This window comes from Cervus canadensis, chromosome 3 (assembly GCF_019320065.1).
Source record: "Cervus canadensis isolate Bull #8, Minnesota chromosome 3, ASM1932006v1, whole genome shotgun sequence".
Classification (NCBI taxonomy): Eukaryota; Metazoa; Chordata; class Mammalia; order Artiodactyla; family Cervidae; genus Cervus; species Cervus canadensis.
Genome location: NC_057388.1, coordinates 8,482,107 through 8,504,171, shown reverse-complemented (window position 1 = coordinate 8,504,171; position 22,065 = coordinate 8,482,107). Strand labels below are relative to the sequence as shown.

The 22,065-nt window shown below is 40.4% G+C and overlaps 1 protein-coding gene across 9 annotated transcripts in view; it reads right to left on the bottom strand.

The window, feature by feature from the left end:
- Nucleotides 1-22,065, bottom strand: part of AKAP9 (A-kinase anchoring protein 9) — a 162,655-nt gene that overhangs the window by 1,789 nt on the left and 138,801 nt on the right. For 5 of the 9 annotated variants that reach the window (XM_043462561.1, XM_043462564.1, XM_043462568.1 and 2 more), the window contains 16 exons: nucleotides 21,118-21,606; nucleotides 20,653-20,716; nucleotides 20,441-20,562; nucleotides 19,690-19,881; nucleotides 19,241-19,429; nucleotides 16,721-16,865; nucleotides 12,704-12,923; nucleotides 11,554-11,704; nucleotides 9,538-10,206; nucleotides 9,118-9,323; nucleotides 8,671-8,776; nucleotides 7,023-7,205; nucleotides 5,582-5,782; nucleotides 4,217-4,449; nucleotides 2,285-2,370; nucleotides 788-938 (listed from right to left, as the gene is read on the bottom strand). In XM_043462561.1, the coding sequence (XP_043318496.1) occupies nucleotides 788-938; nucleotides 2,285-2,370; nucleotides 4,217-4,449; nucleotides 5,582-5,782; nucleotides 7,023-7,205; nucleotides 8,671-8,776; nucleotides 9,118-9,323; nucleotides 9,538-10,206; nucleotides 11,554-11,704; nucleotides 12,704-12,923; nucleotides 16,721-16,865; nucleotides 19,241-19,429; nucleotides 19,690-19,881; nucleotides 20,441-20,562; nucleotides 20,653-20,716; nucleotides 21,118-21,606 (3,407 nt within the window). The remainder of the gene's footprint in view (nucleotides 1-787; nucleotides 939-2,284; nucleotides 2,371-4,216; nucleotides 4,450-5,581; nucleotides 5,783-7,022; nucleotides 7,206-8,670; nucleotides 8,777-9,117; nucleotides 9,324-9,537; nucleotides 10,207-11,553; nucleotides 11,705-12,703; nucleotides 12,924-16,720; nucleotides 16,866-19,240; nucleotides 19,430-19,689; nucleotides 19,882-20,440; nucleotides 20,563-20,652; nucleotides 20,717-21,117; nucleotides 21,607-22,065) is intronic. The other 4 variants (XM_043462563.1, XM_043462565.1, XM_043462569.1 and 1 more) reach the window with 1 other exon arrangement.

The window sequence follows — 22,065 nt, the reverse complement described above, 5'->3', positions numbered from 1 at the left end:
CAAGGAACTCACCAACCTACCTCCACCCTGCCCTCAAAAGGCAGACCACATGTATACTCCCCAATCTATATATATCCCCCCACCTCTGAGTCTGCCTTGTGTTAAGGAAAAAACTTGTCAATAAATTCAAAGCAGTCACTAAGTCATCAAAAGAGTGTCCAGCCCACTGCTGTTGCAGGGAACATCAATGAAGGCTGCATATGTATAAATGCATCTTGTCCTGCAAACTTCAGAGATTTTTTTTCATAATTCCAAAGACTCAATGCCAGTTCATGCCTTTCTTAATGTGTAGCCACAGCACATATACTGAATAACGCTTCATCAGCTGTTTGCTCTACCCCTGGAAACCAGTCACAAATTCAATAACTATTTTTGGTTCTGGTCATTAGATTATGTAAACAATCTATAACTAAAGACATGTTTAGCTATTTCATTGCAAAGAGGTCAAAGCCCCAACAGTGTCCTTCATTCTCTGTTAATTTAGTGTAAGGACTGATGCTGAAGCTGAAGCACCAATACTTTGGCCACCTGATGCAAAGAGCTGACTCATTGGAAAAGACCCTGATGCTGGGAAAGATTGGGGGGCAGGAGGATAATGGGGTGACAGAGGATGAGGTGGTTGGATGGCATCACCGACTCAATGGACATGAGTTTGAGCAAACTCCAGGAGATAGTGGACGACAGGGAAGCCTAGTGTGCTACAGTCTATGAAGCCGCAGAGAGTTGGACATGACTTAGTGACTGAACAATAACAACAACATTAGTATAGATTTTATTAAACTCTTACCTATTTTGAAACGGTAAAGGAGACCTTGGATAGTCCAGATCTGATCTTGAGCGATATGCAGTATGTCTCGGTTCTCCATAGAGCTCCAGCCCGCCAGAAGAATGATAAAATGTGTCAGTCTTTTCTGCACCTAAAGTAATCCAAAATGTACCTTGTAAAGAGAAGAAAAATACCAAGCCCTTGAAAAATTTCTACAAAACACGTAAGGTTCAAAAGACTGATTATACTACTCTATACTATCTCCTATTTATAATCATTTTCAATTATTCTTGCTACAGAAATAGCAAGAGAAATTGCTAGAGAAACTATAGGTTATTTTTTTTACCTTTGAATATTAGAATTTCTGATAATCTGGAACTATACCTCTAAGAAAATTGAGTATTTTATTTTCTTACTCTGAGTGAGGAGTGTCTTGAGTGTGTGTGTTATGAGAGAAAAGGCAATGTGGATTAAAAATATTAGACTATTAATGTTATTAATATATATTAAGTCCTTTTATCACTTTATTCTACTGATTTTCATTGGAAAAAACTGGAACAAAGAGATGCTAACTTACAACACAGAATTCATTATGGTTCAAATTTCAGCTGTTTCAGTGTAAGAATGTATGCATATGTGCTCAGTGGTGTCTGACTCTTTGTGACTCTATGGACTGTAGCCCTCCAGGCTCCTCTGTCCATGTAATTCTCCAAACAAGAATACTGGAGGGGGTTGCCATTCCCTTCTCCAGGGGATCTTCCTACCCAGGGATTGAACCCGCGTCTCCTGCTTTAGTAGGGAGATTCTTTACCACTGAGCCACCAGGATGCATGTTTCAAGAACACTTCATTTTGAGTACCAAATATATTCCTTCTGTCTCTGCACAGAAGAGGAAAAGGTGGTTTACCACCAGTACATGTCAGTTACGCTGTGTGTCTGTAGCTCTGTGTACTCCCCAGCTTCTGATCTCCTCCTTTTGCCTGAAATGCTGAAGCCCTAGTGTTTGAGTATAGAGAGAAGGAATTTTAACTTTTATATCACCTATTGATAAACTCAGAAACCTGTTTAATATTGCTAAATTGTGAAAACTTCAAATTGAAACTTCCACATAATAGAGTAAGAGCAATCCTATCTCGAACCAGAGCCTTAAATGCAGTTGAACAAGGAGTGGGCTCTGGAGCCGACTGCCAGGGCTCGATGCTGGCCACCATTTCCTACCGGGTAATTTGTGGCAAATGACAAACGCTTTCTGTGCTTCAGCTTTTCATCCGTAACTGTGCTTACATCACAGAATTGTGAGAGTACATGGAAAAAAGCGGGGCCTAGTGTGAACTAAGTCTGCCATAAAAATCAGCTCTTTTACTACTCTTCAGAAGAGCAAGGTCCTCAGCTTTGTTGGCTATAAAGGCTCTGTCTTTGGCCAACACAGGTCCCAGAACACATTATTTGGAAGATATTACATATGCAGTAATTTTAGAGAAATCACCAACATAAGAAAAAATTCTATTTTGACTTCACCTGGATTCAATCCAAAGCCATCCCTGTTCATGTTGATGGAACCAGAACTTGTGACTCGATGCCACCGTCGAACCAAAAATTTCATTCTAAAAAAGATTCCAACGGAAAATTTCACAGAACATCTATAGTGTAAAGAGTATAGACACACACTTTCTACAGAATTCAAGTCATATATTTAAATATTCATGCAGAAAAAATTTAAATATAATCACGCAGCTAACATTACGCAAATATCCCCTGGTTTGTGATAAAACGAACTGAAACAGAATGGGGCTTTTCCCATGAGGCACAGAGGTCTCCTGTGGCCAGTACCACGTTCTGGCTTTAGAGGTACATGGGACACAGAGACGAAGAGCAAATGTAACAGGAAAGGGCACCTGGGTGGGCAAAGAAAGGGCGAAGAAAAATGAAAAGAGGAGGAAAGAATGGAGACTAAGGGCAGAGGATGGAAAGAGAACAGAAAGATCCTTAAATCGGCAGTGAGCGCGAGCTGGGAAGCAAGAGGAGTGAGGCCGTGTAGTCAGGGATGAAATACAGTGCTGGCTTCAAAAGGAACGGGGGTGGCTATGTCACAACCCAGCTGTAGCAAGTTGCTGCCTGCCCCATTCCGGCCCCAAGAGCTCATGAGCACCAATTCTGGTTTCTTATCCAACTAGTTCCAAGGCTCGGTTTTTAGGACAGTCAAAACACAAGGAACATACAAGAGAACAAGTAGAAGACAGTGACAGTGTGAAGTCCTTCAGCGATAACTGGCTCTCAAGGAGCCTTCCCGAATCTGTGAGGCCTGGATGGACAGCTAGCTCCTGTGACTTCTCACCTGGAGCCTCCTGAGCTCCTTGTATATTGCTCTGCCCCAAGTGAAAGTGAGCTGCCTTGAGCTGCCTTCGAGGATTGAGTCTTTTTGTCAACGCACCCCCCAGCACTTAACCCTGGAGAGGCTGTAGGTGACGAAGAGCATGAAAGGAAGGAAAGCTCTTCGCTTTCTCCAACCCTCTTAATTCTTCTGCCAGTGCTGAGAAACGACAGAACCAGACAGGAAGCCATCTGGGGGACACAGTCTGCAGGCTGTAAGGCTCTGGCAGTGCGGAGGCCAGCTGAGAAGGGCAGTGAGGAGCTGAAAGACAGCACACGGTCCCCAGCACACAAACACACTAATACCACCTCTTATTCTGCCTGTGTGGCCTTCTGGGGTACTTGTCAGTAACCTGAATACAATGGGACTGGATAGTACTTAAAAAAAATGTCCTCTGAGACTGTCTGGCTCCTACAGAAGCAAAGGGAGGGGCAGCAAGAACCAAGTATCGAGGCGTCTGGGTGTACCCAGCCAGGTGAGAGGGCGGCGGCAGGCTGGGTCGTCAAGGTAGTCAGGTTCCTGGCTCTATCTCAGCCACATACAGAGTGAGCACGGGAGTGCCTAGCTTGGAAGGGCCAGAAAAGCAGCAACAAACGCCCCAGCAGAGTCCGACACAGACACAGGCCACGGATTTCTACAGCTGGGCTGCTGGAGGGGCTGTGTAGTAGTGAAGAAAACGAAGGTATGTCAGCCGAGGTTAACTTTTCAAAAAACATTTTTCTCCCTTATGATCTCATTTCTTTATATGTCTGAACTAGTTCATGGGCTTATTTCGATTAAAAAAAGAGAAGAGAGGGACCACCCAGACCGGATATTCCAGCTGAGTCTGTCATTTCTCAGCACTGGCTGCCTCTGGGAGGGCCCTTTCCGTAGGGCTGTCGGGGAAGCGCCCCTCCCTGACGAGGATGAACCTGCACAGACGGAGGCGTTTTAGTGACGGCAAGTCACTCCTACTGGGTGAACACGGCGCACGGGAGGCAGAGCAGAGAGAGAGGACTCAAAATCACTTAGTTTCTCAGAATGCATCTTCTCAGAAAATGCATTTTTCTACTCAACACCTTTTCTTTTGAGTACTTCACCTGGAAATTGCCATGGACACTCTGACGGCTGACCGAAACCTGGTGAAGCCCTTTGGTCGGTTGGTGATCACCTCCAGGTCTGTGAAGGCCGGCTGTCCCCCCATGCGGGCCAGCAGGGCCAGGGTGGCCTCCTCACACTCCTGGAACCCGCCCAGTAACAGGAGCAGGTATTTCTTCTGATAAATGAGAGCTTTCCGAAAACTTTCTGCCCTCAGGTATTTGCCATAAATTCTCTGTGTTTAAAGGGAAGAAAAACAAGAAAGACATTATTCAAACTGTTCTGGAGGGGAAGATAATCTAGACTTTATTTTTAAAGCCTATAGTTGGACTGTGAAGAAAGCTAAGCGCCGAAAAATTGATGCTTTTGAACTGTGGTGTTGGAGAAGACTCTTGAGAGTCCCCTGGACTGCAAGGAGATCCTACCAGTCCATCCTAAAGGAGATCAGTCCTGGGTGTTCACTGGAAGGACTGATGCTGAAGCTGAAACTCCAATACTTTGGCAACCTGATGCGAAGAGCTGACTCACTGGAAAAGAGCCTGATGCTGGGAGGGATTGGGGGCAGGAGGAGGAGGGGACGACAGAGGATGAGATGGCTGGATGGCATCACCGACTCAATAGGCATGAGTTTGGGTAAACTCTGGGAATTGGTGATGGACAGGGAGGCCTGGCGTGCTGCGATTCATGGGGTCACAAGAGTCGGACACAACTGAGCAACTGAACTGAATTGAACCATATTTAATGCCAATATTTTTGTCTTAGCAAAAAAAAAAGTTTTTTTTTTTAAATAGTATAGAGCTACTTTTATTATCATCACTTATTTAACTTTTTCAATGTTAATGTTTTCTGTCTCTTTTAAGAGTCATAAACTTATATTCACGCCATAGTTGGAATAAATATTATAAACATTTTCTTTCTTTTTCTTGGATTTTAAGTTAGCTGATTAAGGTAGCTGTACTGTTAGTACAGTACTCATTATGAGTCATGAGAGAGGCTATTCAGAGGGCTTGTCATTACAGAGCATGATCCTCTAACATTGACAGCAGTAGAGCCTCAACTCCATAGAGCTGAAAAGCTAACCTTCTGTTGGCCTATCAGGGATGAGACTGTGGGAATGGGGACCATGAGCTCAGGGTGCTGCCTCTGTGACCTTAATCTGGCCCCAATCCTGGGCAAGCTTTACTACAGTTTTTTTTTTGTGTGTGACCAGCTAGAGACCTCATTCATGACACCCTGAGAGACCCAGAGAAACCACCTCAGTGTGACCTGAAATTCTCTAGGCTGACCATTAGGGTCAGTGAGAGATGAAATAAGGCAAAAGCAGAGGACCGACTTTAACGTATGTTCAGCTGGAGGATGTCTCCTACCTTTAGAGTGGCATGCTCGGAATCAGGGCTCAGATTCTGAAGTAAAGCTTCATTCCTTAGCTCAGCTTTCAGTTTGTACACTTCAGCTTCTGCCCTCTTCAAGGATTTCTGGAGAGCCAGTTTTTCTCTGTTCCAGACTTCTTTTTCTGAGGTGATGATGGCTTCAATGTTGGGGCCACCACTGAGTGAAAACCTAGAAGACTGCAGAGGCCAGAGCCTACTTATGTGATTTTAAAGAACAAGTCTCTGAAGAAAAATCTGAATTTAATTTATTAAAGGTATCCCTATGGGAGATATAGAGTAGTATTCAGCTTTCCAACCTCAGATGGAGAAGTTTAAAGCCAATCTCAACTGACATTAGGAGGCTCAGATGGTAAAGAATATGCCTGCAATGCGGGAGACCTGGGTTCAATCCCTGAGTCAGGAAGATCCCCTGAGACGGGAATGGCAACTGCAGTATTCTTGCCTGGAGAATCCCATGGACAGAGGAGCTTGGAGGGCTACAGTCCATGGGGTCGCAAAGAGCTGAACACGCCAGAGTGACTAGTAGAACATTAACTTTTAAGTTTATGACCGTGCTGAGGAGATTAACTTTACAACTAAAAACCCCTATGAAAGCCCGGACCCAGAGATGTTTAGATTAATAGAGCATTGAACTAAAAAAGTCTACAGTCTTTTTTTTTGGCTGCACCACAGGGCTTGAGAGACCTTAAGAGTCCTGACCAGGGACTGAACCTGGGCCATGGCAGGGAAAGCACTGAGTCCTAACCACTGGACTGCCAAGAGAATTCTTTCTGTTGTTGTGTTCTGGGCGGCAGACTTTCAAAAGGGACCATCTGGGTCCAAATGCTGAGCCTGCTCCAAAAGTAGTACACTGGAAAAGTGGGGGGAAAATCCAGCATGTACACAGGGAAGCAGGTCTCTGCAGAAGCTGTGTGGATGTGTTTGTGTCTGACCACAAAGCCAGTCTTACAGGTCTTTCCTGTCTTCATACTGATGCTAATAGAGCTGGCAATGTATATTTTATAGTTTTTAAATGGGAAAAATGTAAATAATTTCCTGAAGTAGTTTATTAGACTGAAATCCAAAATTTAATAGCATTTTCACTTGAGTTGTGAACACAGTGAGTGATAAATAATTGACAAGAACAGGCAGAACACACATTTGAACACTTCTTCACACGTGTCTGCAACTGGCCCATAGGCAGGAAGTTACCCGGCTTTGAAGATAAATGTGTCTTGGTTTGACTACTGACCTCAGTTTTCTCATGTGCAAGGCTGGGTGTGGGTTAGACATTCTGAACATATACAACCCAGAATCTGGCAGAGAAGATTCCCAATCAATCAACAAATAAACAGAGACTATGATTCCTATACAATTTTCTAGTGATCCTACTACACATCAGATGCTAAGTATGCAGCTGTGATAAAAACAGACGTACGTGATCTCTGCCAGCTCCTGCCTGTCGATACCACCTGATCTGCTCCTCCAGCTTCATAAGCATGTTTCGTAAATCATTCTTTTCTTCAGTCAGTTGGCTGATATGTCCCATCAACTCAGTATTTTGTCTTAGTAGTCTTTCAGTTAATGAGCCACAAGAAGTACCTGGGGACATTAAGGTAGGCTAAAAGACAAAATGGCATAAGGTAATACGAGCACAAATGTTTGTGAATAATGCATATAAAATGTGAACTCACTGAGAACAACAGATTTCATGAAGAACCATGGCTTGTGCTGAGTCTTGAGTAATAACCAGGACTTCACCAGGGAGGAAAGAGGGCATATTAAGTAGACACAACGCAAGTGTAAAGGCACAAGGCTTGAGTGACAGTGTGTACCTTTAAGGAGTTACAGACATGCTTATTAAGACTAACCGCAAAGGCTGCTTTCATTATACGGATGACAGACCTAAATGTAGGTAGTGAAGAGCAATGAGAGGCTTGAGGCTGGAGCATGCCATAGACAAAATTTATGTGTGACAAAGAGTCCTTCGACAGTACCCTGCAAAGTAAAGTACATTAGAGAAGACAGACGGTGGCGCCAAGCTGCGACATCAGGAAGTTACTGCCCATAGTCTAGGTGAGGAATGCCGAAGGCCTGAATGCAGGCAATGACTAAAGGCCCAGGGCCAGACATTTAGGAACCGTAAGGCACAGAACCCAGTGACTGCTTGGGTGTGCACGTCAGAGTAAAGGAATGTCATCTGTGGTGACTGTCAACTCTCTATGCTGGGTGATATCATGACCAGAAATGTGGGATTAGGACCGGAAGGAGGAAAGGAAGATGATGCTCAGTCTGGTCTGTGCCTGTGAGGTCCCTAAAGAGGTCACTGTCGGGGTACGTTTACATAAGGAAAGGTGTTGCATAAATAACTGAAAATATAAACCTGGACCACAGGACAAAGGCCTAGACTAGAACCACAGTCCACAAGAAGACAAGCTACACAAGGGTGAGGTTTTTATCAGATTTGTTCATCGTAGCCTCAGAACCCAATATAGTACCCGGCACACACTAGGTGCCCAATATAAGTATTTGTTCAATAATTAAGTCTACTTAGAATTCAGGCTTTGGGAATGAATGAGCTTTCACAGTAAGAGGAAAACAATGGATGAGCATAGAAAGGAGAGGAACTCATGAAGGTGAATGATGAAAGAAATGGAAGAAACGAGAGAATATTAACACAAAAGGTAAGGAAAGAGGGTATTTTAAATGGAAGAGGTCAAAAGTATCAAATGCTACAAAGAAGCCAAGAACTACAGAGACTGAACAGATTTACCACATTAGTCAACTGTGAGCACATTGGCAGCATCCTGAGCGTGGTTTCACCAAGCAGTGAGGGTAAAGGCAGACTACTGCTGTGAGAAACTCTTCATAATGTAAGTAGGAGGTCACTATAATTTTTCAATAATGATAATATTGCTTCCCCTCAAACTTTCACTATCTTCTGTTTGGGTAAGGCAAACATATTTTAAATAAATGAAATGATAAAAACTCTTTTAGAAAATGCAGTGCCAGTATCAAAAGATTCATGCAATTTTCATTATAGCTTTGCTCTCGATACTTTAAAAAGTGTTTTTAAAAAGTCTTACCTCTTTCCCTGGCTGGCCAGTTAATTTTTGTAGTTGTAAAACAATTCTATCAATATTTTCCTGAACCCAAACAAAATCTTCATCATCTGCTGTTTCAAACTGTAGTCTTCAATAAAGAAAAAAAGGGCAAAAAGTCAAGACATATCAACTCAAGGAGCAGCGTTACTAACACAAACATCACAGGTCAGGTGACGCTACTTCACCTCTTTTTTCTCCTTTATATTATGTGTTCTCTTTGCCTGAGTCAGGGTGTTGTAAGAATTGTTTTCAGGTATATGAGTTCTGTTAAAGATCACCTTCTAATGTAAGCATGCATTAACTTTAAAATTATACTAGCTACTAGTGAGGGACAGACTCTGCCATCCTGGGCTAGCTACTAGTGAGGGACAGACTCTGCCCAGCTTGCCTAAGAATGCCATTTCCAAAAGTTAGGCAGAAAATTCTAACCTATTGGAGGCTTTCTGGGCTAAATGTTGTAGTTTCGAAGCCACACATTGAAGTTTTTGTCTGATTATTTCTAATTCATGATTATAGCCAGTTCCTCCTCCATTCATTTCAATCATTTTAGGGTAGCTTGATTCCTTTGTCTCTCCCATTTTCTGCTGAAGAACCCAATTTCTGGTTCGGTCATTGGTTAAACTCCATGTGGTTGGCTAGAAATTTTGGACAGAAAAAGAAAAACAAAAATTGTAACATGAATAGCACATCACATTCTTTCTTAAGGGAACATAATTACTGTCTATATTCCAAATAAACTTCTATAGACTTTTAAATGATTGTACATCATTTAATCCAGTATCAAAATTATATGATCACAGGACTGCAATATTTTTCTAAAAGATATTTTAAAACAAAACATCAATTTACCTCATTAAGATTCTGGTACAGAATTCTTCTACTTTCTCGTTTTTCTTCTCGTTCCAGTTCTTGCTTCTGGAATTCCTGCATAATTCCTTGCAGTCGTTTTCCTTCCAGGTCTAGTTTATAAACTTGTTGCCTTTTCTCTTCCAGTTGGCGCTGAAGGTCTTCCACCTTGGACTGAAGCTCGTGCATCTTCTTCTGTCCCTCTGTGTTGGCCTCCTGTTCTGTCTGCAGTGTCTTCCTGTGAACCTGCCTATCCTTTTCCATCTGCTGTCTTGTTTGCAAAGAATCCAATTTATATTTCTCAGTCTCATTTAACAGTTCTACGATGCGACTGTGTTTCTCCTCTAGCTGTCTTTGCAGCTCTTTAAGGAGGTCCTCTGAGGGTAAGGGTGGCCGAGGCTGCCCACTGTCATTGCTGCTCTGCAGCTGTGCATGTAACTCCCGCTCCCGATCCAGGGTACTGCTCATTTCCCGAATCCGAACTTTCTCAGACTCAAGAAGTACTTGAAGCTCTAAGTTGCGGCCTTGTTCTTCAGCTAACTGGGCATCGTGCAGCGCTCTCTGTGATTCCATCTTCTGCTGCGATTCATTCAGTTGCTGTTTCTGTTGTTCCAAAAGCTGACTTAGTTGGATATTTCTTTGTTTCTGACTCTCAAGTGAAAACTTCAGATCCTTGTAGGAGAAAGTTCAATTTGAGAATTTGTTCATGTTAATATTAGCAAAAATACTTCATAAGTATACAATTGTGCCAATTGTGCTTTTACTAATACTAAGTTGGTAGTATTTGGTACAAGAACTGGTTACCCATTTTACTAACTCATATTTTCAGTAGTTAGAGTATAAAACTATTTGGACAGCCAGTTGATTTTCATCAAAGAATATCAACAAAAGAGAGTTAAGCTAAATAATACTTTGCTCTCCCAACATTAATCATATCTGGTTAAGGAATATGAAGCAGATTAATAACCTTTAAAAATAAAAGTATTTATCATATAATGTGGTGGGAGTTCCTGAAACTCCTTGAATTTTCCCATACGTTACCACGTAACTAAAAATAATTGGGCTTATGGAGAAGGCAGGGAGACAAAATACTCAAAAATCTATAAACATCTGTAATGATAAAAAATATTGATATCTGAAGAAATAACATGTCCCTGCTAGGCAGAAAGCTCACAATGCCTGGTGGCTACCATGGAGGAACGTAGAAAAAAAAAAAATACAAATGTAGCCGGGTAGAAATTCTGGTTGGGCTTCCCAGGTGGCGCTAGTGGTAAGGAATCTGCCTGCCAAATGCGGGAGACCCAAGAGACGTGGGTTTGATTCCTGGGTCAGAAGATCCCTGGAGTAGGAAATGGCAACCCACTCCAGTATTCTTCCCAGGGAAATCGCACGGACAGAAGAGCCTGGCAGGCTATAGCGGATGGGCTTGCGAACAGCTGGACACAACTGAGTCACTGAGCACAGAGGAATTCTGGCTGCATAGTTTTTTTTAGCACACAGCTAGCAAGTACTGGGATTACACAGACAGAAGGGCTCAAGGGGAACTCTTAAAATGGCACTGCATGTAGTATGACCTGCTGTGAGCTGTGCGAGGCTGGGGTGTGCCTCTCTGGAAGAGAGCCCGGCATCAAGGGACTCATTGTAAGTTTTCATAACATACAGTAGCAAGGGCTTTTGCTACCAGAAAAGTACCACTGCTCTCCTTTCCTAGGAGAAAATAGGAACTGAAACCACTTCTGGGCTAAAGAGATACAACTGCCATGTTTATCAAATCGTATATACACGAATTCAAATTCCTAAAACACATGCTGTAGCAGAGGAGTCTATGCATCCTTGCGTGAAGAAGAAGAAGAAAAGGATCATACCATTAGCAATTTCTAGTAATACTTTGGATAGCATCATAAGAATGTTCAACACTTAGTAAACAATTTATTCCGCCAGATGAAGAGTGTAAGGCAGACACTGTAGGAAAAGGAGCGTCTCTCTTCTGCGGGCATTTAAAGATGCAGGAAACAGTACCTCAAGTTCTTCTTTATCCCGCTCTTCACTGCGTCCCTGCTTGGCTTTCTCTTTCTCCAAAGCCCACTGGAGCTCCCTGCATTTCTTCTGTTCACTGGCTAACGTGTCATTAAGCAAATGAACTTCATCTGTTTTATCTTTAACTTCCAACCTAAATCAGAGAGACAAATGGCTTGTCATGAAACTACTCTCTCTGACCAAGTATCTATTGAAAGAGAGAGAGAACAGCTTCCACTGAAACGTGGTGGCATATTATAAACTAATAGAAAAATATACACCGTATCAAGATTAAAGACTTTTCACTGTGGTTCACTTCCAACTGTTTCTAGTAATAACAACCATTAGTTATTATTTACCATTGTAAACAATTTAATGTTTGGAATGGAATAAGGATTTCCGTTAACTTTTACTGAATGTAATAATCATTTGTGTGTGTGTGAAACTGTTCAAAACAATGACTATACTTGTAATGAGCCCTTGGCAAACAGAATATCACAGTATTTACATCAACAAATTTATCCTTTTTAAAAGCATTATCTTTCTAAAATTTTGCATATTTTACCTAACTAGACCATGAATTCCATTGAGATCATAAATATCATTTCACATTACTTGATGGTAACATGAAGGTCAAATTTATGTATCTTATACAACAACAAGTCTCAAACAGAACTGAAGCCCTGAAGAGAATATGCCAATACCTAATCCTTGGTTTATCATTTAGAAAAATAGTAGTGTTTCCTTTCCACTGTAGTTTTTTGTATAACTAACAGCTTCGTGACATATATAATGTGTCACATATATGTGCCACATACATGTGTCATTATATATGTCATATATAATGTCACATTTTTGTAAGATCTGCACAGTGTCTGTGACAAAATCATTCCAAGTCCTTCACTAATAATGGCTTCCCTGGTGGCTCAGATGGTAAAGCGTCTGCCTGCAGTGCAGGAGACCCGGGTTCATTCCCTGGGTCTGGAAGATCTGGAGAAGGAAATGGCAACCCCCTCCAGTACCCTTGCCAGGAGAACCCCACGGACAGAGGAGCCTGGTGGGCCGTGGTCCGTGGGCTCGCAGAGAGCCGGGCGTGCCTGGGCAGCCCCCTCCCCACTATAACACAGGCCCACGGCCCAGAAGCCGGGCGCACCTGCACGCCTCCAGCTCCCCGAGGCGCGTGTGCTGAGCCCTCAGCGCCGCTTCCAGCTCCAGTCTGGTCTGCGCGAGCTCGCTCCTCAGCCCGGCGGCCGCCGTTTCCTCAGCGCTCAGCTGCTCCTGCAGCTCTGCGGCTCTGTCTTTCACACTGCCGAGCTCCACCTGCATCTCCAGCATCTGAGACTGCTTCTGCTGCATATTATATTCGAAGAGTTCTACATGAAAAAATGTCAGCATTTAGAATATGATCCAGAAACTCGTACTTCGTTTATAAATATTCTGTTGACAATAACAGACGTGTTGTTTAGGAAATTACTACAAAGCAAATATGAAATGATTACAGCCCGTGAAGTTAGCAATTTATATAAATACATGAATGTGTAAGATTTTCCTCATAGTGCTAAATCCTCAAGATTTCAGAACTATGAACATGTAAGGATGATAAAAGTTGAACAGAATTCATTACTGGATACAAGACTTGATGCCATAAATAGGAACTTGTATTTGTTTATTCAGAATTTCGACAGCTCACACAAAAAAATTCCAAGTTTCTGACAGCCAAAGCACTGATGACTCCGACTACAATGATCAGCAACGCCTGCCGGTTTTGTTCAGCCCCCCTCCACAGCAGTCCCTAGGAACTTCACCATAACAGAAGGGGGAAGTCCAAAGGCCAATTTGGATCATGGTTTTGTCTTTAAAAACAGACCAAATCCTTGCTACATGTGTATTGCAAGAAAACAAAGTAAAATATTTAAATTTCTAAGTATACTAAGTGAAAAAAAGGTAACGAGATATTTATCAGGATCCATCTTAATAAAGAAATATAAACTTATGTACATATGCACAATGAAAAGGTCTGAAGACATATTTCCTGGGTGTTAACCGTCATTTACTTTAGGATTTAGGAGATTCCAGGGTGATTTTTTTTCTGTTTCTTGCTCTACCACAAATGTATTTTTCTTTACTTTTGGCTGTGCGGGGTCTCTCTTGCTGGTGGCCCTTTTCTCTGGGTGTGGCGCTCGGCTTTCTCATTGCCGTGGCCTGTCTTGTTGCAGAGCATGGTCTCTAGGCTCGTGGGCTTCAGTCACCGTGCTCCCAGGCTCCAAAGCACACAGGCTCAGCTGCTCTGAGGCACGTGGGATCTTCCTGGACCAGGGATCAAACCTGCATTCCCTGCACTGGCAGGCAGATTTCTTACCACTGAGGCACAGGGGAAGCCCTACCCTAAGTGTATTTTTAACTTAGAACAATTTTATCAAAGCTCATCAGTTCCTATTAGAAGTCATATTACTGGTGTCAGGAGATAGGAATAACATTGATTTTAGACTATTCACGTTAATTTAAGCTTTCAAAACTATTTCTTAGGGAGCAGAGTCTCAGGATTTATATCTATAAATATGTATCTATGGGATAGTAACTAAGCTTTCAACGGGGTCCTATTTATTTAAATGAAGTAATAGCAATAAATTCTCCAAAAATAATCTTCAATTAATCCTATGTCTAAACATAAGGGATATATTTAATTTGTGGCCTTATCACACCTATTTTATCGAAAATATTTTAAGATATTTAAATTCTTCAGCTTTTCAATGACAAATGTGAGACTGATATAAATTTCAAAATAGGCAAAAGTATAGGTGTTTCTACCTTTATATTAAACCAAAATGAAAACAAAGAAATGTATCCTCACTACATATGATGAAAATTCAGATTTCACTTTATTTTTTAATGATTTTGAGAGAAATCAGCTCTAATGAACAGATACTCCTCTTGAAAAATGAAGAAAAGATTTGAACAAGCATATCACAATAGCACAAATCCAGCTAGCCAGTAATCATATGACAAACTTAGAGAAATGTAAATTAAAACCATAATAGCAATCCACTGCATACCCACTAGATGGGCAATCAAGGGCTGACATCATCAACTTTTGGCAAAAAGGTAGAGCAACAGAACTTTCATATACTGCTAGAAAGTACACAATTGATATGACCATGTTGGTAAAGAGTCTGGCATTATCTAATAAATCTGAAGACATATATTCTATGACCTAGCAATATACGTACCCAGAAGACTCATGCAAGAATGCATCAGAAACATGGCATAACCATGTGCAGAACAGTACTGAATTTAACAGCTAGAAAGTAGAAATAACCTCAATGTTTAACCACAGAATGAATATATAAATTGATATAAACTGTGAAGTAGTCACACAAGGGAATAGTAACAAGAATGAACTAGAGATAAAAGTAACTCAGAAGAATGTGATAGAGAGGTGAAAGAGATAAGACACAAAATGTATCAGTGTGATAAAGTTTGAGAGTAGGAAATACCTTAAACTTATGTGGTCTAGGAACATATAAACAGGCAGTTAAAAAGTCAGGATAATGGTTACCTCTGGGCACCACAGAGGAACACGTGTTCTTTATCACTACAAGTAGCAGAAGCGGGCTTCTGGAATACTTGATACGGGTGAGGTTTCCTCAGGGACTCATTATAGTGTTTATATTGCATATTTTTGCATTTTGCACTTATCTATACATGTTACAGTTTGCACATACAAAAAAAGTATTAAAAAAGAAATGGGGCTTCCATTGAGGATTTCTTTTTCTTTTAGGTTATCCTCATACAGAGCTTCAAAACAAAGATAAGGAGCTTAATAACTAAACAAGGCAATAACTGATCAAGGCAATGCCTGCTCATTTTAAATTAAAATTAAATATATCTGTTTATATGGGCTTCTCAGGTGATTCAGTGGTAAAGAATCTGCCTGCCAATGCAGGAGATGTGGGTTCGATCCCTGGGTCGGGAAAATCCCCTGGAGAAGGAAATGGCAACCCATCCCAATATTCTTGTCTGGAGAATGCCATGGACAGAGGAGCCTGGTGGGTTATAGTACACTGGGTCGCAAAAGAGTTGGACAGCGACTAAATAACAACAATCTGTTTATATGTCAGAAAATTGCTGTCTCTTGGATTAAAGTATTCAGTAAGAGTTACCACCATTCTCTTTCCACACATAGCTAGCTAAAGTCAATTTCAACTTTTGTAGAAGATAAAGGGCTTCCCTGTTGGCTCAGATGGTAAAGAATCCACCTGCAATGTGGAAGACTTGGGTTTAATCCCTGGGTTGGGAAGATCCCCTGGAGAAGGGAACAGTTACCCACTCCAGTATTCTTGCCTGGAGAATCCCAAGGACAGAGGAGCCTGGCAGGCTACAGTCTGTGGGGTACAAAGAGTTGGACACAACTGAGGAATCTTCACTCAGCCATAGGAGATAAAAGCAAAGTCCTGTGCTATTTTAAAGCATGTCCTTACCAGCCTGTTTGGCGCACATAGCGTTTTTTTCTCTTGCGACTGAGCAATAACCCCCTTGCTTCCACCACTGCCGCACATGCCAAGTCACTTCAATCATGTCTGACTCTTTGCATCCTCATGAACTGTAGCCCGCCAGGCTCCTCTGTCAATTGGAATCTCCAGGAAGAATACTGGAGTGGGTTGCCATGCCCTCCTCCAGGGGATCTTCCCAACCCCTGGACTGACCTGAGTCTCTTAAGTCTCCTGCACTGGCAGTCAGGTTCTTTACCCCTAGCATCCACCAATACCACCTCCTCTCAATTTCAAGAACTATTGCTTTTTTTTTTTTAAGATGGAGCAATAAGCTTAGACGGCATAGCATAACTGAGCATTTTTTATCTCATTCCCAAAGCTGAGTATGAGTTTTTGCCTGGCTAGAAAACCCTAATGTAAACGAATATATTTCAATTCTAAAAAATATATTAAGTATTATACATGTGTGTATATCTATCTTTTATACATATATCTTAAAACAAACTGGATCCCTCTTTAATCCCTATAGTAATTAATGCAGATTAACATACTGATAGGAGAATGAGGAAAAAATGTGACTAAGAAGAAATGTGTTTTAACTGAGTAACAACAAGGGAAAGAAAGTGAAACAGTTTCTTTCACCTATTTATGCCACCATATGAGCCTGTTGTATAGCATACCTTGGCTTGGCTGATCAATCTCTTGCTCTCTTTTCAGAGTCGTCTTCTTAATATTCATTTGAGCATGCAGTGCTTGAATTTCAGCTAACAAACTCCTTCTGTCTGCTTTCTGGAGGCATTCCATAGCTGCTTGATATTCAATACCCTGTTTAAAAAAAAAAAAAAAGTCAAGGGGGTTGTAAAGACAGTAACATTAAAAACTAGGAAGTCTGAAGAAGAATGACATGCTAAAATTCTGGGAAAAGTTATTAATTTTCTCTTCCTGATCATTAGGATTTACTTTTCAGATTATTAGTCTTTGCATTTATTTCAAAAATCTTTAAACACACGATAAAATATGATGAGCAATATAATAAACATGCATAGCCCCTACACAGCTGAAGTCCCTCGGGTACAACTCCATGGACACACCCTCCCCTGCACTATCTGCTCAAGAAATGACTAGGTTCTAAGTCTGGTGTTACTTTCATGTACTCTGTATAATATATTACACACACACACACACCCCCTAAAAAATATACAGTTCTGTCTTACATGTTTTAAAACTGTGTACAAATGGCATCATACTGTGCCCATTTTTGCTTTTTTCACTGGGTACACTGGTGAACCATCCTGGCTGACACACTCAGCTCTACTTCACACTCATTTCAGTGTCATACAGTATTCCCTGGTATGAATAATACAGCACATTTTATTTGAGCATCTTTTCATATATTTATTGGATACTCTTCATTTCTTTCATGAGCACATACTTTAACACCTGTCCATTTTTCCACTGACTGTTCTATTTTCATTAGGTATTTGGTTTGTAGATGTCTTTTCTTGGGATATTTCTGTCCAGTTTTAGAGTTAGAGCAATACTGGCCTCACGGAATGAGCTGGCAAATATTCCTTTTTTATTTTGCAAGAGTTTGTGAAGAACTAGTATTACTTCTTTCAACATTTGGAAGAATTCAGTTGTGAGCCATCTAATCCTGAGCTCTACTTTGTGAAAAGTTTTAAAACTAGGAATTTAACTCTTTGTTATAGGTCTACTCAGACTGTCTACTTTTTATCAGTTTTAGTAGTATGCATACTTTTAGGAACTTGTCCATCTGATGCTACTGTAAGTAACTGGTTTTAACATCACACCAGGGCCGTTCCCGGTGTGCGGTGTTTAAGACTCTGCACCCCACTGCAGACTGCCCAGGGTCGGTCCGCGCTCCGCCTGTGTGCTTAGTCGCTCAGCTGTGTCCAGCTGACTCTCTGCGACCCTCTGGACTGCAGCCCACCTGGCTCCTCTGTCCGTGGGATTTTCAGACAAGACTAGAACAGGGGGTTGTGGTCTCCTTCTCCAGGGGGTGTCTTCCCGATGCAGGGATCAAACCCACGTCTCCTGCGTCTCCTGTACTGCAGGATTCTTTAACTGCTGAGCCACTGGGCAAGCCCCCTGATCCCTGGTGGGGGAACTAAAATCCCACATGCCTCATGTTGTGGCCAAAATTTAAAGGGTGTTTTACCATTTTCCTTAACTTAGTCTCCAGAAAAGCCTCTATTTTATTTACCTTTCAAAGAGTCAACTTTTAACTTTTCATCCTCTCTACTGTAGCAGTGTATCCATTTCATTAATTTCTTTTTTCTTTATTAGAGTTGAGGCTCATTATTTGTGGATTACATATTTAAGAATCTGTCTACTCATGAAAATTTATCTGTGACCCTAAATTCAATACTTGTGATGCTCTTAACAGTCACTCTCAAACATGTGCACAGAGCAGCAAGAAACTTAAATTGCCACATTCACACGTTTCTAGTGGAAATCGGGCAAGGTGATACTCTGCCATCTTTTATTTCTTATGCTATAAACAAGTATCCTTTTGTCATCTATTTAGTGCCATATTTTGGGTACTTTTGTGCTTTTTATTGATGATTTTGCTGTTTAAAATGGTTCCCAAGCACAGGCACGAAGTATTACTGTCCAGGATGCCTAACAAGGCTGAAAGATACATTACAGAAAAAATGCATGTGTTAGAAAAGTTTTGTTTAGGTTTAAGTTACAGTGCAGCTGGCCATGAGTTCAATGTTAATGATTCAACAATACATAATCAATAGGGTGTCTTTAAATAGAAATGCACATAAAATAAGATTATATATTGACTGTTTGACAGAAATGTCACCACCAGGGACTCACAGGCTTTCCCCTGCTGGCAATGGCTCAATATTCACAACAGCTTTACCAATCTTACTACTGCAAATAAAGAGAACTGATGGTATTTTATTCTTTCTGTTTTCTTTAGACTTATTTTATTACTCTTTTTCTAACTTCCCAAATTCAACGATTAACTCATTAATTTTTAGTCCTGCTTATTTTCTAACATAAGACAAAATATTTGTAGTAATACTTTTTATCCTAAATATTCTTAGTGGCTCCTGTTAAAATTTTAACCATAAGACTTACTCTAAAACTAATAAATAACTCATTTTCTCATTACTATTAAAAAGCATTCTTTGTTTTAAAGTTTTTTTACAGTATCATTTTGATACCTGTTCTTGTATTCTCTGTTCCAAACAGTTTAGTAATTCACCCGCATCTCCTGTACCGAGAGCTGTCAGCTCAGTCTGAAATGCGGCCAGTAAAGCACTGCGCTCCTTTAAGAAGACCCGCTGAAGAGCAAGCAGCAGTTCACCTCGCCAGTCGGAGGAGCTCTCATGAGGTTGGGAACTATCATAAACCTAGCAGAGTAAAAAAACAAATGTTAGTTTTCAAGTAAGCTAAGAACTGTTCCAGAAACGATATTTGTCTGCTAACCAAAATCAGCATCAGAAGCCTGAAAGGATACAAATTTATTTTCAAGTGTGCAACCTGGAGCATTTAAACAATACATAGAAATTTATGTGAAAAACATCATACAAGACAAGTTAATTTGGCAAAGAGCCTTATTACTGATAAAAATCATATAAAGCTACTTAGATGCACAATAGTCTTTGAGTACCTTGGCTTCTCTTTGCACTTGCATTTTGGTAATTAAATCCTTAAGAGATGAGATGGTACTGAGGTAAGCTCTTCTCTCTTCCAGCCAAGACTCTGAGGTCTGCTGAGCAGAATGGTCTTCTCCGTCACTACAGGGAGACTCAGTGAGAGACAGCACTTGCATGCCTTCAGTATGGACAGCTCTCAGTAAGCCCTAGGAGCCAGAACACAGAAGCCAGAATGAAGACTTTCAAAAGCTGTAAGTCAGACACGAAAAGAGAACTCCCAGTTAGACAGACTTAGAAAAGCCACTACAGCAAGAAAACACCAGCCCACCATTACTGAATGCTTTCTTCCTGTGGAGGGGTAAGCCAATCCCAGAAGACTGTCTATGCCCTTATGTAGCTCTCCTCTTGTAAGTTCTTTCTATTTATCTAATGTGGATTTAGTATCAGGCACTAATTTGACCAAAAGAAATTTGTAGAAGATAGGTTCTAGTCTTTGAGACTGCTTTAATAATTTGGCAAACAAAAATATTAGGAGTAGAAATTTTTAAAAATCTTTATACAATTAAATATACTCTACTTTATTAACTGTAAAATACATAAATAAAACTAAATAGAGCCGCAAGCTTCCTTCCAGCTATGAAATTCTCTCTTCAGAGAGATCTTAATATAGTAAGATCTTCTATACTAACTTCTAATAAACTATTATGGTTCAACATAGAAACTACGCTGGCTAAGTTTTACTGAAAGATGGCTGTCTTCTAGTACCTTTATTTTCTTTGGAAACGAATCTCCTGAACTTTCACCTTCTTCTCCTCGGCCTTCCGATGCTGTGTCAAATCCCTGACTTTGTGAAAGATAAATTCCCTGACCCCAGTCTGATCCAGAATCTAAAATAAAGAAAACCGTTGAGAACCAAAGTGAAACAAACTCTTTTTAAAGTAAGTACTATAAAAATTCCAGAAGTTTATATAACTTACCACTGGAACATATTTCTCTAGTTTGGTAAGCATCAGAATGTGTTAAATCAGGAATTGAGGAGCCCTAATCAGAGAAAACAAAAGAAATAAAACATTTTTTGCTTTACTAAAAAAAAGGTCCGATGAACATTTTACTTTTTTTGTAATGCTGTCAAACAAGTATGTCCACACCTTTCACAATAAATAAAACTATCCATGGTTTACTGTAAGGGTTTAATTTTTTTCTTCGGGGATATTACCATAATAAGAAACATTAATAAATTAAGCAATGATAACATCAGGTTCTAAATCTGCATAGAAGCTTTATGGGACATTATTATTTGACTACAAACAAAAGAAAGATTTTAAATTATAGTTTTATTATAAGGAAGAAATTGCCCCCAAATTTGTCTCTTAACAACATAAGATTTTGAAAAGAAAAAACAAACCACAGAATGTTGAAAAAATACTGTGAAAACCAGATACCTCTCTAGACCTCAGACACTGCATCACCGCCTTCAAGGTACTACATTCCTCTGTCAGTAACTGGACAGCGACATAGTGATCTCTCTTTAAGGCTTCAGTTTCTGAAATGTGTCTGGATTCCATATCCAGAATTTCAGCAGCATGTAGTTCTTGCATCTGCTCAATCTTTTCAGTAAACTGATTAATTATTTCAGTGACTTCTTCTGATGAACATTCCCTCTGTAAGTCAATCTGGATTCCTGCATTTCTAACAAGAACTTGTGGAGTCTGATTGCTGCTGCTGACCTTGAGGGTCCCATCTGTCTGGGATGCGGAGCTTCGACCCACTTTTATAGGAAGTGGCTCTAATGTGAAGACTTTTCTGTCTTCCTGTACCTCAGTATTATCTTCTCTTTCTGAGAAGCAGGATAATTTTGCTTCTGCCTTTTTGAGTTGATCCCTAACTTGGCTTAAATCTTTCTGGAGAAATGCTGTATATGTTTCTTTTACCTAAAACATAAAACAACAGTTTAGAACATTCAGGTAAAAATATCACATGCAGAATTTAGGGTTGAGAGTATAATTCATTCTAATATGCTCATTTTCCACAGAATAACAGGGAAAACATTTCAGAAACAGAGTTTTCATACACATTTGCATATACATAGAGTCACAGATTAACACAGAAGTGAAATCATTTTATCAGACTCATATTTTTGGTTCTCAGGGGTCAACATCCATCTTTCTCCTTCTTCATTAACTAGACTAGAAGATTAAAAGCATCTCCCTTTTAAGAGATTAAAAGATTAAAAGAGATTCCAAAGAAAACCAAACAAGAAAGATGAGAGCAATGAAATTTATAATAACTTTTCATCAAGCTTATGAAAGATTTTTTCCTAGCTGTTAAGTTATAGATCTAGAATTGTTTTCATATTAAGAGAATATACACTTTGAAATAAAATAGGTAGA